The sequence below is a fragment of the Coloeus monedula genome (assembly GCF_965178545.1).
Source record: "Coloeus monedula genome assembly, chromosome: 1".
NCBI classification, from domain to species: Eukaryota; Metazoa; Chordata; class Aves; order Passeriformes; family Corvidae; genus Coloeus; species Coloeus monedula.
Genome location: NC_138781.1, coordinates 146,480,792 through 146,494,073, shown reverse-complemented (window position 1 = coordinate 146,494,073; position 13,282 = coordinate 146,480,792). Strand labels below are relative to the sequence as shown.

At 41.4% G+C, this 13,282-nt stretch overlaps 1 protein-coding gene across 2 annotated transcripts in view; it reads right to left on the bottom strand.

Annotated features, from left to right (window-relative positions):
* Window positions 1–13,282, bottom strand: part of DEPTOR (DEP domain containing MTOR interacting protein) — an 82,776-nt gene that overhangs the window by 35,706 nt on the left and 33,788 nt on the right. For both annotated transcript variants that reach the window (XM_082291935.1, XM_082291936.1), the window contains one exon: window positions 11,738–11,916. In XM_082291935.1, coding sequence (XP_082148061.1) covers window positions 11,738–11,916 — 179 coding nt within the window. The remainder of the gene's footprint in view (window positions 1–11,737; window positions 11,917–13,282) is intronic.

Below are 13,282 nucleotides of genomic sequence, written 5' to 3'. Positions count from 1 at the left end.
TTCACATATCATGTGCTTGTAGCATCATGTAATTTTTTACATATTTAAAAAGAAGTTAAAAATATAAATAGGAGTAGAATAGCTCAGACTGTCTCCTTATGCATACATCATCAAATAAAATCTCTAACCAAAATTAATTCTGTGCCTCATGGAGCTCTTTTTTTTTTTTTTAAATCATCTGACTTATTCGTGATTTGTGATTAAATGTCCAGGCTGTGACTCAGCCTAAGGATGAGTGTATCTGGAAAGGTGTGGAAAAGGGAATTTCCAGACCACGGATCAGAAGGAAGAGGTTGAGGAGGGGGAGGCAGATGTGGAAGCTGGCTGCCTCTGAAAGCTCTCCTCAGGTGCAGTGGCTGACTTTCAGCAAGAACCAGGAGAATCTACACATGCCCTTGTCCTTGGTAAATCCCAACTATGTGAATGCTGGATGCAGGGCACACACAGAAGGTTGGGTTTGTTGCACTGAAAGCTGCTGGGTGTGAGGTACAGGTGCAGTCACGGGTGCTCAGCTCAACTGCTTTAGCAGCTCACATTTTGCTGCAAGCAGCAGAGGAAAGTAGGAGTGAAAAGCTTTTCCAAACCGATGGCAGAATGCTGAGAGGGTTGCACAGATTTGCCCAGGAGCGGTTTCTTTAAAGGTAATTTAGAGGTTGTTACCTCTGGGTGTTGACTCAGAGGCAGTAGCAGATAAACTTGCGGCAGCTCACAAGGCTCTTGCTCCAGGTATCTGTACCTCTCATGGAAGCTGCTGCTCTAGATAGGGATTGACATTACTACTCCTCAATTAGTTCACTGCTCTTCACAGTGCAGCATAGAAAGCAAACTGGCACCCATTTCACCTTGTCTTTAACAGTCAAGCCATGGCTGACGAGTGTCAGGACCTGTAGTTTTACATTATGAGGGCGATGCAAAGAACAAGGTGGGGTGAATTCATGTTTCTCGTTCCAATTTAATTCATGGCTGTTCAGGTGGCAACATGTTTGTGTTACAATGTTCACCTTATGCAACAGAAAGAAATGTACCAAACAGAGTAAAGTAAAAATATGGTGACTGGCAACCTCCAAAACCATAAAAGCACACAAGAGCATTTATGGTCCTGGAAGGAAAGGCACCAACGCTAACATATACTCATCGATGTCAATCTTTGGAGGTACGGTCACAACCCACCAGTCTAACCTCCCACATACACAGGCCACAAAATTTCTCCCAGAAACAAAGTTTAACAACTATCTTTTAATCTTACAAAAAAATTAGTTTACTTATACTTTAAAGCATTTATTGACCACTTCACTCTTCCCTTTACAAGCTATTCAAGCCTTCAGTCATTTGCCCTGCCAGACAATAAAGATTTAACTCAAAGCTGAATTTGCTTAACTTTAGCTGCTAATCCCTGGATTTTGTCACACCTTCATTAGAAAGTTACATACAATCTGGTCAAAAATCTTTGCAAAGAAGTCTGTGAAGAGATGAAGCCAACTCTCAAACATATCTTTTATCACCTGAATAAATACTACCCCCTAAATTCTGATGTTTTTTTAGCCTTCCTTGAATCCTCTTCAGAATTTCTTTATCTTTCCTAAAAATCCACTTATCTGAACTGCATGCCCAAAATTACAACCTCATTCCCCTTTTCATACTGGCTGTTTTTCTTTTTGTACATATCAGGCTCACAGTTGCTACTGCACTGTACTGCACAAATAGAATAAAATAGAAATAATTTGTGCCCCGCACACCTTCCTTTCCCTGCACAGCACTGCTCCACAGCAACGAGTGGAGCCTGTATTCTCAGTTCCTAGATGTATTGCCTTGTAGTTATACCATTAGCTATACAAAACCCCCATTTCTTTTGGGGTAATGACCATTTAATTGATAGAGTTCAATTATTTGTCTACTGCCTCATCAATCCCTAGAGTTTGCAAATTTCATTGGCAAGGGTTTTAGCTGGTCATTCACTATTTATGTTACTGTTGAGATGAAAAAAAAATCAGAATATTTATTTTGGATTTTCTCTGTTTGGGAGCACTTAATATTGCAGCTTTGGTGCTTCCTGTGCCTGGCTGCTTCACAGTTTCTGTTCAGATACATAAAATATAAATAGTAACATCCATGCAAATCTTCTTTCGGCTTCTGATTCTGACATAAAATCCCAGGATCTGCATGGAGCTCAAACAGCTTTTTCCACTTTTTCAAAGAGGCTGATGCACAGCAGAGACAGAAATATTAGCTCTACACTGATTTCATAGAACTGAGGAAGCTTTAGAAAGTACAAAAGCCTATTTTAATAAATGGTATGACTCATGCCTGAAAAATCAGGCCATTTTCATAACTGGCTTTTCCCCCAAATCCCTCCCACCACTTCCATTTCCCATGATTTTTAGCGCTGATAATCTGTGTACATCTCCACCGCGGTGATTAATGCTTTCTACCAGCTGAGAGCTGCAGTCCCCAGTAGGACACATCCAGTGAGGCACTGCAGCTGCTCGGCACGTCCCCAGAAACAATGCTGTCACCAAGCAAGCTTGTGGCTGGAGCCAGGGAATGGCTGTTCCATGTTGAGGGAGCAGGAGGAAGGAGATCAAAGTTCCACCAGGAGCCAGATGAGCAGCTTTTCTCAAGAGAGCAGAGGACACATTGAAGTGTGTGCTTGTTTGTTTGTGTGAGAGGGTGCTTGTGCTAGGGTTAAGAGGAAGAGGTTATAAAACATGAGCAGAGTGTATGGATTTTTCAGTGTGGGTATGTCATATCTTTCTCCACTTAAAGACAAAAGCAGCACTGAACTCTTTCCAGCAGTGCACAACACATTTCCAAGCCTTCCACTGCACAAGGCAGCAGCCGAGTCTATTAAAAAGTATACTTTATCTTTTAATGAGGTAGTTTCCTCTATTAAAATGATGTGAAATGCAGTCGGAAGTTGTAGAAGATCATTCCAGACCTTCAATACTACTGGCTGCAATAGTCTGTGCCTTCATATAGCAACTCACAGATGACCATACCAGTTCTGACCTCTGGAGTAGCAGGATATTACCCCAAAAGAGCTGACGTCACGCCAAGAACAAACGCAGGATGATGAAACATACACTGACAGGCTGCAGGGGCCGGCAGGGGCTGGGGGATTATCTGAAGGAGAACACAGCTGGAGCTGCTTCCACCTGCACCCAAAGTGTGCCCAGGGAAGGGTCTGGCTCTCATTCCACGACATTTTGCTTTCTTGCTCCCCTCTCCAAAGCAGAACCAGTGTTTAACAGGGAAGGAAACAAATCAACACATAAAATACTGGTTCCTTAAAAAAATGCCTCTCTCTATGGATAGCACACAGCTTGATGAGCCAGCCTCCTCTGTGCCTCAGGCCTTTGGCCAGCCCAGTTTTGGTGCCTTGCCAGAGAAACAGTGGAAGTGTGTGTCCACTTTGGCTTTCACAGAGCAGTGGGGAGTCTGTGGACTTGGCAAACACCAACAGCTGCTGAGACCCGCGCAGGGCGGCTGCGCAGCTTTCGGCCAGTCCTCACCCCATGCTGCCCACCTCTGCCACACGACCCAGCCACTCCCGTGCTGCCCCTCATCCACTCCTGCCTTGCACCGACACACGTGTGGCTGGAGGAGAGTAACTGGCACTTTATTCAGCACTGGACAATGCTTTTCCCACTCCTCTCAAAGCCTTCCTGTTTTTCTGCTAATCTGGCACTGCAATGCATTTTAATAATGGCACCTATTCAGATTAGTTTCCTTTTACACATTGATGAATTCCACCTGCTTGGATCTCCCACAAATCCAGGGAGAGAGACTACAGATGTTTAGTGAGCACAGGGCCCTGGATCTTGGGTCTTGCATTCCCTGCACTGTGTAAACACAACACTTGCATTTCCACCTTTTATGAATGTTTATATGCTATGCAGACTGTAGATAAGCCCACCTGTGCATATATTCAGCCATCACGTTAAACTCTCAGCAGTGCAGCTCTACCAAATTGTATTTTTTTCTTATTTGGATTACAAGGAATTCACTTTGAACAGACTGTGGGTCTAAGCTTGAACTTCTCCTGTTTCCACTGATCCCCTCCTATAAAACTGCAAGGCAGATCCTGGCCCTGAAATACAAAATCTAGAGAGCTGTTCCAGCTCATCCTACTAAGGGTGAAGTCAGCAAGTATGTCCAGAAATAAATAAGTCCTGGAACTGTAAGTAGGTCCAGAAAAATAAAGCTGTGCTATAACTATAGCTCTCTGAGCTATAAATAGGGAGGGCTTTCTGAGCTATATCAATGAACTGTAGTATATTCATGTAGTCCAAAAAAGGTCTAGACAACTTTTATACTGTCTTTAAAGCATCAGGATTACAGTAAAAAACTGTCAAAAGTTCCTTGGGAACTGAAATTCAGAGTATCCTGTTCTTATTAAAGTGGTATGTTCTGATCAGTGCATTAACATGTTATTTCTCCTGCCTTAAAATAGGTATGCAGATAAGTGTTTCTATATACATTTTGTCTTTCCAGCCAGTTTGCCATCTATTTGCAGTCTATTTTCAAATACACATTACTTACTCTAGCATGAAAAGCCAGTGTTGAATCACACACATTTCAGCAGTCTTTTTGGTCTGTATATGAGGATTTATCATCTTTAATTTAGTAAGTTTACAGAACATAGCCAACTGCTTTTCTTTGCTTCCAAATAAAGTATGGAAAGTACAGTCTGTGGCAAGGGAAGCAGAAGATGAAAAGGCCCATCTGGGTATCTCTTTTTTTTTGTTGCAAACCCATTTTCTTGAAACCCATTCTCTGTCAGAAAAATAGAATTCAATAGTTAATATGAAAAGAATTTTTCATATGTTATTTACATAAAGCATAGAGTATGTGGCTCTTTCAAAAACCAAATCCATTCCTGCTGTAGATAAAGACAACCGCAAGAAGAGCACAATGAGAAGCTGACAGACCAAGGAGCTGGGAGTTTATACAACTACATACAAAGTTCTTATTCTTTGACTTCTTACAAGGGCAAAATCATGAAAAATATGCAAAGTGGTCTCCAGATTTAGCATAAGCAGCTGAATTACCATGGGTGAGGTTACTGCCCCTACGGATGGGAACTGCCAGGGAAGAGCTGCCACACAAACAACTGAGTGCTTCTGCCTGGCATCAGCACAGGGGAAACAGGACTTAACAATAAAAACAAAATTGTATTGCAGGACATCACAGACTAACTGAAGGCTTGTGTTTTATTGATAAATTTACATCATCTGTAAAAATGTGATGTTTTATAATTTTTAGCAAAATGAAAGCTTGGAAATATCCAAGGGCTGATGTGATTCAGGTTTCAGATCAACTAGAAAAATTGTTTTAAAAAATATATGTGTTAATTTTGGAGGAGAAAGCCTATGATCAGTTAAGTCAAGGATTTACGGTATGCTTCAATGATACTTGTAAATGCTATCTGGAGTTGATATTTCCAAGAAAGAGGTTCCAAAGAGAAATCTTGATTTAAGGAAGTGTATCTTTAACACACATGGCAAGTTTTCACTTTTTAAGTGAATCATAATCAGTTAATCTTAAGCAGTTGGATATCTAAGGTAAATATAGCAGCACATACTTCATTATTCACAGCAATTTTAGAAGAGAAGGAAAGCTTTTCAACAAAAGCAAGAGAAATAATACTTTGCAAGATATTTAATCAACTCCCACAATTATAACAAACTTTCATCATGTGTCTTGATACTTAAAACTAAATGCACTGATCATCTTCACAAAGGAAATTCTGCTGTATAAATGTACAGAGTCTTTGCAAAGAATAGGGAAAATTAAAATAGATATAAGACTTTCCTGCAGAAACAGAGACACAGCACATGTCAACATTTACTGTTCTCACTAAGTCACTACAAAGTGTTTGTTTTCATCTCTGAAAGTAATTTGCACAGTGGAGTTTGCTGATAAAAGATTAACTCTTGACAGCAGATAAGCACCTGCTTCTGTGCTAAACCACCAGAACATGTGTCTACCCGGAACACACCAGGTCTGACCAAGTGCAATTATGTCAACAAAAGTTTTTAAAGTTGAAAGGTATTTTAAAGGAGGGTGGAGGCCAAAGATACTAATATCATGATGCCTAAGGCATCTTACCACCTATTTATTACCATCATAAAATCCTAGTGCTGACAAAATCATAAAATTGTTTAGGTTGGAAAAGACCTCTAAGATCATGAAGCTCAACCATTAACCTGACGCTGCCAAGTTCACCACTAAACCATGTCCTTAAGTGTCACATCTACACATCTTTTAAATACTTCTAGGGATGGTGACTCCACCACTTCCCCAGGCAGCCTGTTCCAATTCTAGACAACCCTTTCTGTGAAGAAATTTTTCATAATATCCAACCTAAACTTGCCCTGGTGCAACCTGAGGCCTTTTCCTCTTGCCCTGTCATTTGCTACCTGAGAGAAGGGACCAACTCCCACCTGGCTACAGCTCCTTTCAGGGAGCTGTACAGAGCAATAAGGTCTCTCCTGAGCCTCCTTTTCCCTAGACGAAACACCCCCAGCTCCCTCAGCTGCTCCTCATCAGACTGGTGCTCCAGACCCTTCACCAGCTCCGTTGCCCTTCTCTGGACATGCTCCAGCACCTCAGTGTCTCTGATGTACAGAGAGGCCCAGAACTGGACACAGGATCTGAGATGCGGCCTCACCAGTGCCAAGTACAGGGGGACAATCCCTGCCCTGGTCCTGCAGGCCACAATTTCTGATACAGGCCAGGATGCCATTGGCCTTCTTGGCCACCTGGGCACACACTGGCTCATGTTCAGCTGCTGTCAACCAGCACCCCCAGCTCCTTTTCCAATGGGCAGCTTTCCAACCACTCATCTCCAAGCCTGGAGCACTGGATGGGGTTCCTTGCATGGGGCTGTTATGACTCGAGTGCAGGACGCAGCACTTCCCTTGTCGAACCTCATACCACTGGCCCTGGCCCATCAATCCAGACTGTCCAGATCCCTCTGTAGAGGCCTCCTACCTTCCAGAAGATCAACACTCCCAATCAACTTCTTGTCATCTGCAACATCACCTTTTCTGCCCCTGATCCCTTGATAAAGATCTCCTTAATAAAGATAATTAAGAGGACTAGCCCCAGTAATGAGCCCTCGCCCCAATACCAAGCCCTGGGGAATACTCCAGGCCTGGCCATCCAGCCAGCTCTCTACCTAGTGAAGAGTGCACCCATCCACACCACGGGAATACAGTTTCTGCAGGAGAATGCCACGGGAAACAGTATCAAAGGCTTCACTGGTCTAGGCAGACCAGGTGTTTCAAAGAAAGCTGCTAGCCTGTCATCTCCAAAAGAGACTCTTCCACCCCTCAATCATTCAGGAAACCAAAACCTTTTGAGAACTCACCACACCTATTCTGCTGCTGGTCTGAGCCTGGGAATCTGCATCCCAACCCCCTGGAATAGAGTGCACAGCCACGCAAAATGCTTCATGCTGAACTGTGCTGTGGTCACTGCTCAGGGAAGGTGCTGGGGGGATGCCAGGGAAGAAATTACACCAAGCACATGGACTTGAAGGTCCAAGCAGCTTGGGAAATCACAGCAACAAAAGAGACAGAATGTTATCTGGCATGAGGAGTTCTGCTGCTCAGACCCCCATTTTTCACAGGCTCAGTGGTACACACTGTATCGTCTGTGGTACAAAGCAATCCCTGTGTGTTTACATTCTACAATATATTGAAAAGTATTCATAAATGTGCTAAGGTTTGGTTGCTGCCATGAAGGAAATGCAAATATTCATCTTGCAAGTTGTAGATGCTATCCTAAGACAGCATTGGTTTCTCTTAACAGTATTAACCAGATTTTAAAATTTAAACTATTTATTACTGGAGATCCCAGACTTTAAAAATTTCTGTAAGGCAGGCAGATGTTTCTCCATCCCTCAAGCTTCCATACCCAATGAGTCCTTGGAGGAGGACAGGAAGGCTCTGCCTATCATATCAGCAGCACTCTGCTGCTGTGGCTGCAGGTGCAAGGTAAGTTCTGCAGCAAGGGCCATAAGCAAGTATGAGCCAAAAATGACTCCATAAAGAGCTCTGTGAATACCGTCTTTCATCTTTGAACATCTCAGTATCTCTGTTTTCCAGACTGAGAAAGGGCTGACTATGTGTGGATGCTCCCATTGTCCTCTGTCTGCCCCCAGCCCATCTTCTTCTCCTGCTGCATGTGAATTTTGACCACAGTAGCTAATCTGCCCCACCATGTCCATTTGAAGAAGAACTAAGAAAGATCCAGTCTCCTGGATCTTTTATCTATTAATATTTCCAAGCTGTACATACCTCACCATATTAGAAAAGGGCTTTTCTACAGCTGAGAAATGTGTTCTGTGCACCTTTTGTCCTTGCCTTTAGTGTATGTGCATCACCAAATTTATAATTCTTCCCACAATCTTTATTCCTATATTCTGGATGAAGGCCATCAGTGCTCACAAATGCCAAGTAACTACTGGCAACTACAATCCCAACACATGCCTTCAAGAAATGTACAATGTTTATTCCATATTACATGGGGGTACCAATTCAAAGAAAAGGAAATCTGGGTTCTATTTGTGAAAATGGTGGTTTGTGGGTTATGATTTCACAGAATCACAGAATATTCTGAGTTGGAAAGGACCCACAAGGATCATCGAGTCCAACTCTTAAGTGAATGGCCCATATGGGGATCAAACCCACAACTTTGCATTATTAGCACCAGGCTCCAACCAGTGGAGCTAATCTCAGTGATTTGTGTGGGCCAGTAAGATTTTGGCAAGAAGCAATTCAGCGCTTAAGTACATTTCATCATTTCATGCACAGCAGGGGAAATGTGTGTAGTTACGTATGTCTAAAGAGATCAGGAAGATTATTTTAAAACTGAGAATTTGATGCTTTTACAGCGTTTATACAACTCCTCTTAAACCACTGTTTTCCTTTTCAAAATTAGCATCGGTGTTTGTTTCCTGTGTGAAACCTGGTTTGTGTCTGACCAATTAAAGTGAAGAAAAATGTGTCAGGAAGCCATTTTGAATACAGTGCCTCAGCTGCAGAATAGAGCTTCTCTGAGTAATTGAAATGAAAGTCAGTATTAGTAAAAATGAATTGCATAATTTGGTTGTGGCTGGAAAATTACTACTGAGATTGGCAACTTGATGCAACAGTTTCTATTACTTTCCATGGCATTAGGTGGGGTAATAAATACTTCGTAAAAACAATACAGCAAGCTTTATTTCATTCTGTATTGTGGATATCAAACAATACTGCAAGGAAAAGATTGCCTTTAAAACAGGAAATGTTTTATTCTCCACTCCTGTTCAGTGGAGTTTTTCTGCTGGTTCTTGCCAACAAGGATGCCAATTAGTGTCAAGTAACATTTTGGTACTGCTGATGAGAGACGAAACAAAGGAAGCACAGTATGGTGAAATGAATTTACAGTACTAAGACACAGAAAAATATCTTTCTTTAGTTTTTTAATTGGAACTAGAACTCAGTAAGATGAGTGGGAGGGTGCCAGGGAGAGAATACCACTCCTACCATTTTACAGTTTATATCCCTAATTTTGTATTGGAAGTTCTCATTTCGAGCTCCCTTCTTAGAGGAAGCCAGCATGACATGAACCTTCAAAGTTCAGATCATATCCAGTTGCTAAGATGAAACCCAAACCAGCTCTGTGTTAATTCTGCTAGTACTTACATCAACATACCTAACACTATCTAGACAAATTATTGCAGTGAAAGGGATGAGATCTCCTTTCACAAACTGAAAGTGGGCACAAAGCATGTTCACTCATAAAAGATAAATCTCAAGCACATCATTCAGTTTTACTTTACTTCCAGCTTTCCCATCAAGTCCTTGTGAAATCCCCACTCAGTTACTTTTGTTTCAATAAAAACTGGGTGAGGAAGAGGACTGTGCCTTGCAGCAATGGCCTGGTATTGACAAGTGAGAAGACCACTTCCTCAGCAATCAACCAGTTCCCAGAACCCTGTCTTTACTTCACGAGTTTCAAATCTCTCTCCAAGAAGGTGCTTTTCACATGCTCTTGACTACAGGAGCAGGACGGGCAAGGGACACATCTGCAGAATGGCCAGGGCTACCAATAGAGGAGCAGGGCCAGTGTCACTCTGAAACCTGGCCCCCTGAAACCTGGCTTCACAGGGACAAAATTACTTCCCTGAAAACATGGTCTGCTGAGTATTTGCCTCACTTAATGAAACAATGGTTGATCTGCAAGAAAAGCCACATCCTGACTTTCTTAGCTCTGCAAAGATTTCAGTAACTAAGAAAACCCAGCTTTGTACCAAATGTTAAGTCCTGACTTTATTTCCTCTGCAAAAACATCTGTATCAGCATAAATCTCACTTTTTCTTTTTCTTTTTTTTCTTTTCTTTTTTTTTTTTTTTTTTTGGGTAAGGAAGTTTTACCACATATGTAAGATATGGAAAATGCTCAGTAAAAATAGGAATGAAATCATTGCTGCTGTAAAGAGGAGGGGTGGCATACCTTTCCTGTCCATCAAGCTCTGAGCAGTTGGCACCCCATAAATCATAGGAAGCACAGGAGTAATTATAGAACTAGAAGCTGATCACTGTAAACATTCAGAAGTAGCTCCTAGTAATTGCAAGTTAATGTGAACATGATTAGAACCATGACAGAACTGTGCAGGTCACTTACATGCCCATTTTTCTCAATTCATTAAAACTAGGTTTTCTCATGAAGAAACAAGCTACCTAGTCAATCTAGCACCTTGTATACTAACAGCCTGCTGATATCATCAATTTGCTCTCTGTCAGAATCAGGGTTGATGTAACAACACTCCCACCGCCAGGATCTGGTTACTTTCCCATTGTGCATTAAGTAATGTAGGCAACAGCTTCTGCCATTCTGTTGTTATCTCCTGGCACCCCTTCATTGCCCCCAGAGGCACTGCCACTCCTATGGTGGGAAATGCCTGCTCACAGAAGGGCAAGGTGCACTGAGAACAGATGATGACAACATGTAAAATGGGGTTTAGTACCAGGGATGTTCATTTCCTCACCCTTGGGGCAGCAGAGAGAGAAAACTCTGTCTCCTCCACCCTTAACAGAAGGAGCTTCTTGGTGAAGGTGGATCTGCCAGACACATTATACTGGACCATGAACAAATATTTGATTCCTGCCTGAAAGAAGTTATACCACCAGGACAAATACAATAACACTTCAACCAAAAGTGACATCCTCTTTCTTGCCCAAACATACTATAACAACTCTGCTACATGCCCAAGAGGGAAAGTTGCTTGTCTGGCATCAGACTATGCTCTGTTCTGTCTACAAATAGGGAGATACAGAGAACCTGAAATTTTTATCCTGCATACAGAATTTAGCTTATTTATGTCTCTAATCCCTGTCTGATCCTTAAAATGCTATTTACCTCAATTACACACATTGCAGATAGCAAGTTATACAACGTAATTACTTCAAGCATAGGAGCACTGATTTTCATCCATATCCTTAAGTTTTTATTAAACAGTTTCAAATTCCATCCATATCTTGCATTTGAGGAAGCATTTTCAGAACTAATACAATGAGCTTCTGAAAAAGCCACCCTTTTACTAAATACAGTTACTTAGAATCCTATCTGAAACTATTTAGAACATAAACATACCATGATCAGGAAGACAATGGCCCCTCCACGTGATTTGAGGTAAAAAAAGTGCTACAGTAAGTGTAGCTTTTACTACTTGGCAGTAGATTTCTCACCGTGCTGTATAATCCCATGCTCCAAAAGCCTGCGGCCGAGCTGCTCCGCTTCGCTCCGTGTGGTGGCCTCTCCTTCCTGGATCAGCCAGTCAATGAATTCCGATGCTACAAAGGTCCGCTCGTACTTGACTCCTTCCTCTTCCCTGGCTTGCAGAAGGGTATTTTCAGAACTCATCAGCCTGGTATGGTGGAGGGGAAAATCGGTAGGGAAAATGGTTCTTCAGAAAAGCAATTGCAAATCTATACTGGCAAATCTCATTGATATTAAGCAAATGTCTATGAAGCTTTCACTCACTTACTAAATCTTTCCTCAAGCTATCAATCTACTTAGGAAGTGAATTATAACTGCTTAGTCAATAAATTTAGGCTTTATATCCCTGTATGAAGTTAATGCTTTCTTGTTTTTTTCCCTAAAAGAAAATAAGATTTGTAGATTTTGCATTTCCCCTATTCAGTGTTTTACATTCTTTAAAAGTTACTGTATAATCAACTTTGAAAAAAAATTAGCCTAAAAGCACCAGAAGGTGACTAATGTGTTTGAAGCTTCCTAATTAATATTTACAGTTAGCAGGACTATGCCCCGAAGTCATTTAGCTGACTTTGAAAATTCTCTCCATAAGCTCTAAAACAGCTGCAGAAAAATTCAAGAGGAGGACAAAAGGTAGTTTTGCAGTTTGGGGGCTGATAAATATTGTGCATTCAACATTTGGAGATGCAGCTGCAGTCAGCGAGTTGCACATGAACCTGAACACATTTTAACATCTGAGGCTCACAGTTCTCTGTGCCTCAGCTGGCTCTGTGTAACACCAGTCAGAGGAACATCATGAGATGTCCCTAAACCTCCTAGCAATTGGCATGTGAGTAGCTGAAGGACACTAATAAAATTCTTCTCCATTCAAGATATCTATGCAAATAGCACAGTATTTTAAAAAATAATGAAAAAGCCTCAATATTTTGTTAATGCAAAAGTCAGTTTGGAAGTTAGAAAGAGATGGCAGTTTGAAAGAAGAAATGAGAATAATTTTTTTAAATGCAGAATTCCACTTTTTTGGGGAGGAGACTGAGCACCACAGCATCCTTATTAGCCTTATTTTTTTCATAACTATTTTATTTCTTATAGGCTAATAATAGGACTAGTGGTAAGACTTTCAGAGTAACAGTTCAAGAATGGAAAAGTTATTTTTTCCATGTAAGATTAACAGGTCCCCTCCCTTCACCAACTATTTTGAAATTAAGGGCACATATGAACTACAACAGGCATATTCTGGAAGTGCTTCATCTTTGCCCTTGTGATAAAGGAATTGAAATTCAAGTAAATCCATATATGAGCCATCTGCTTCTTAAACTGACAGCATGTCCAGAGATTATAGAATATAACTTCACTTCCTTTGGGAAGCATCAGAAAAATCTGTGCGATAGGAACACAGAGAGAAGTTTAATTTGAAATTACAGTGAACAGGTTTAACAGGGTCCAGCCTCTGTTATTTCATCCAAAAGATTTCTTCTCTTGACTTTAATGAGCACTAACCTGAGGCCTGAACCTAC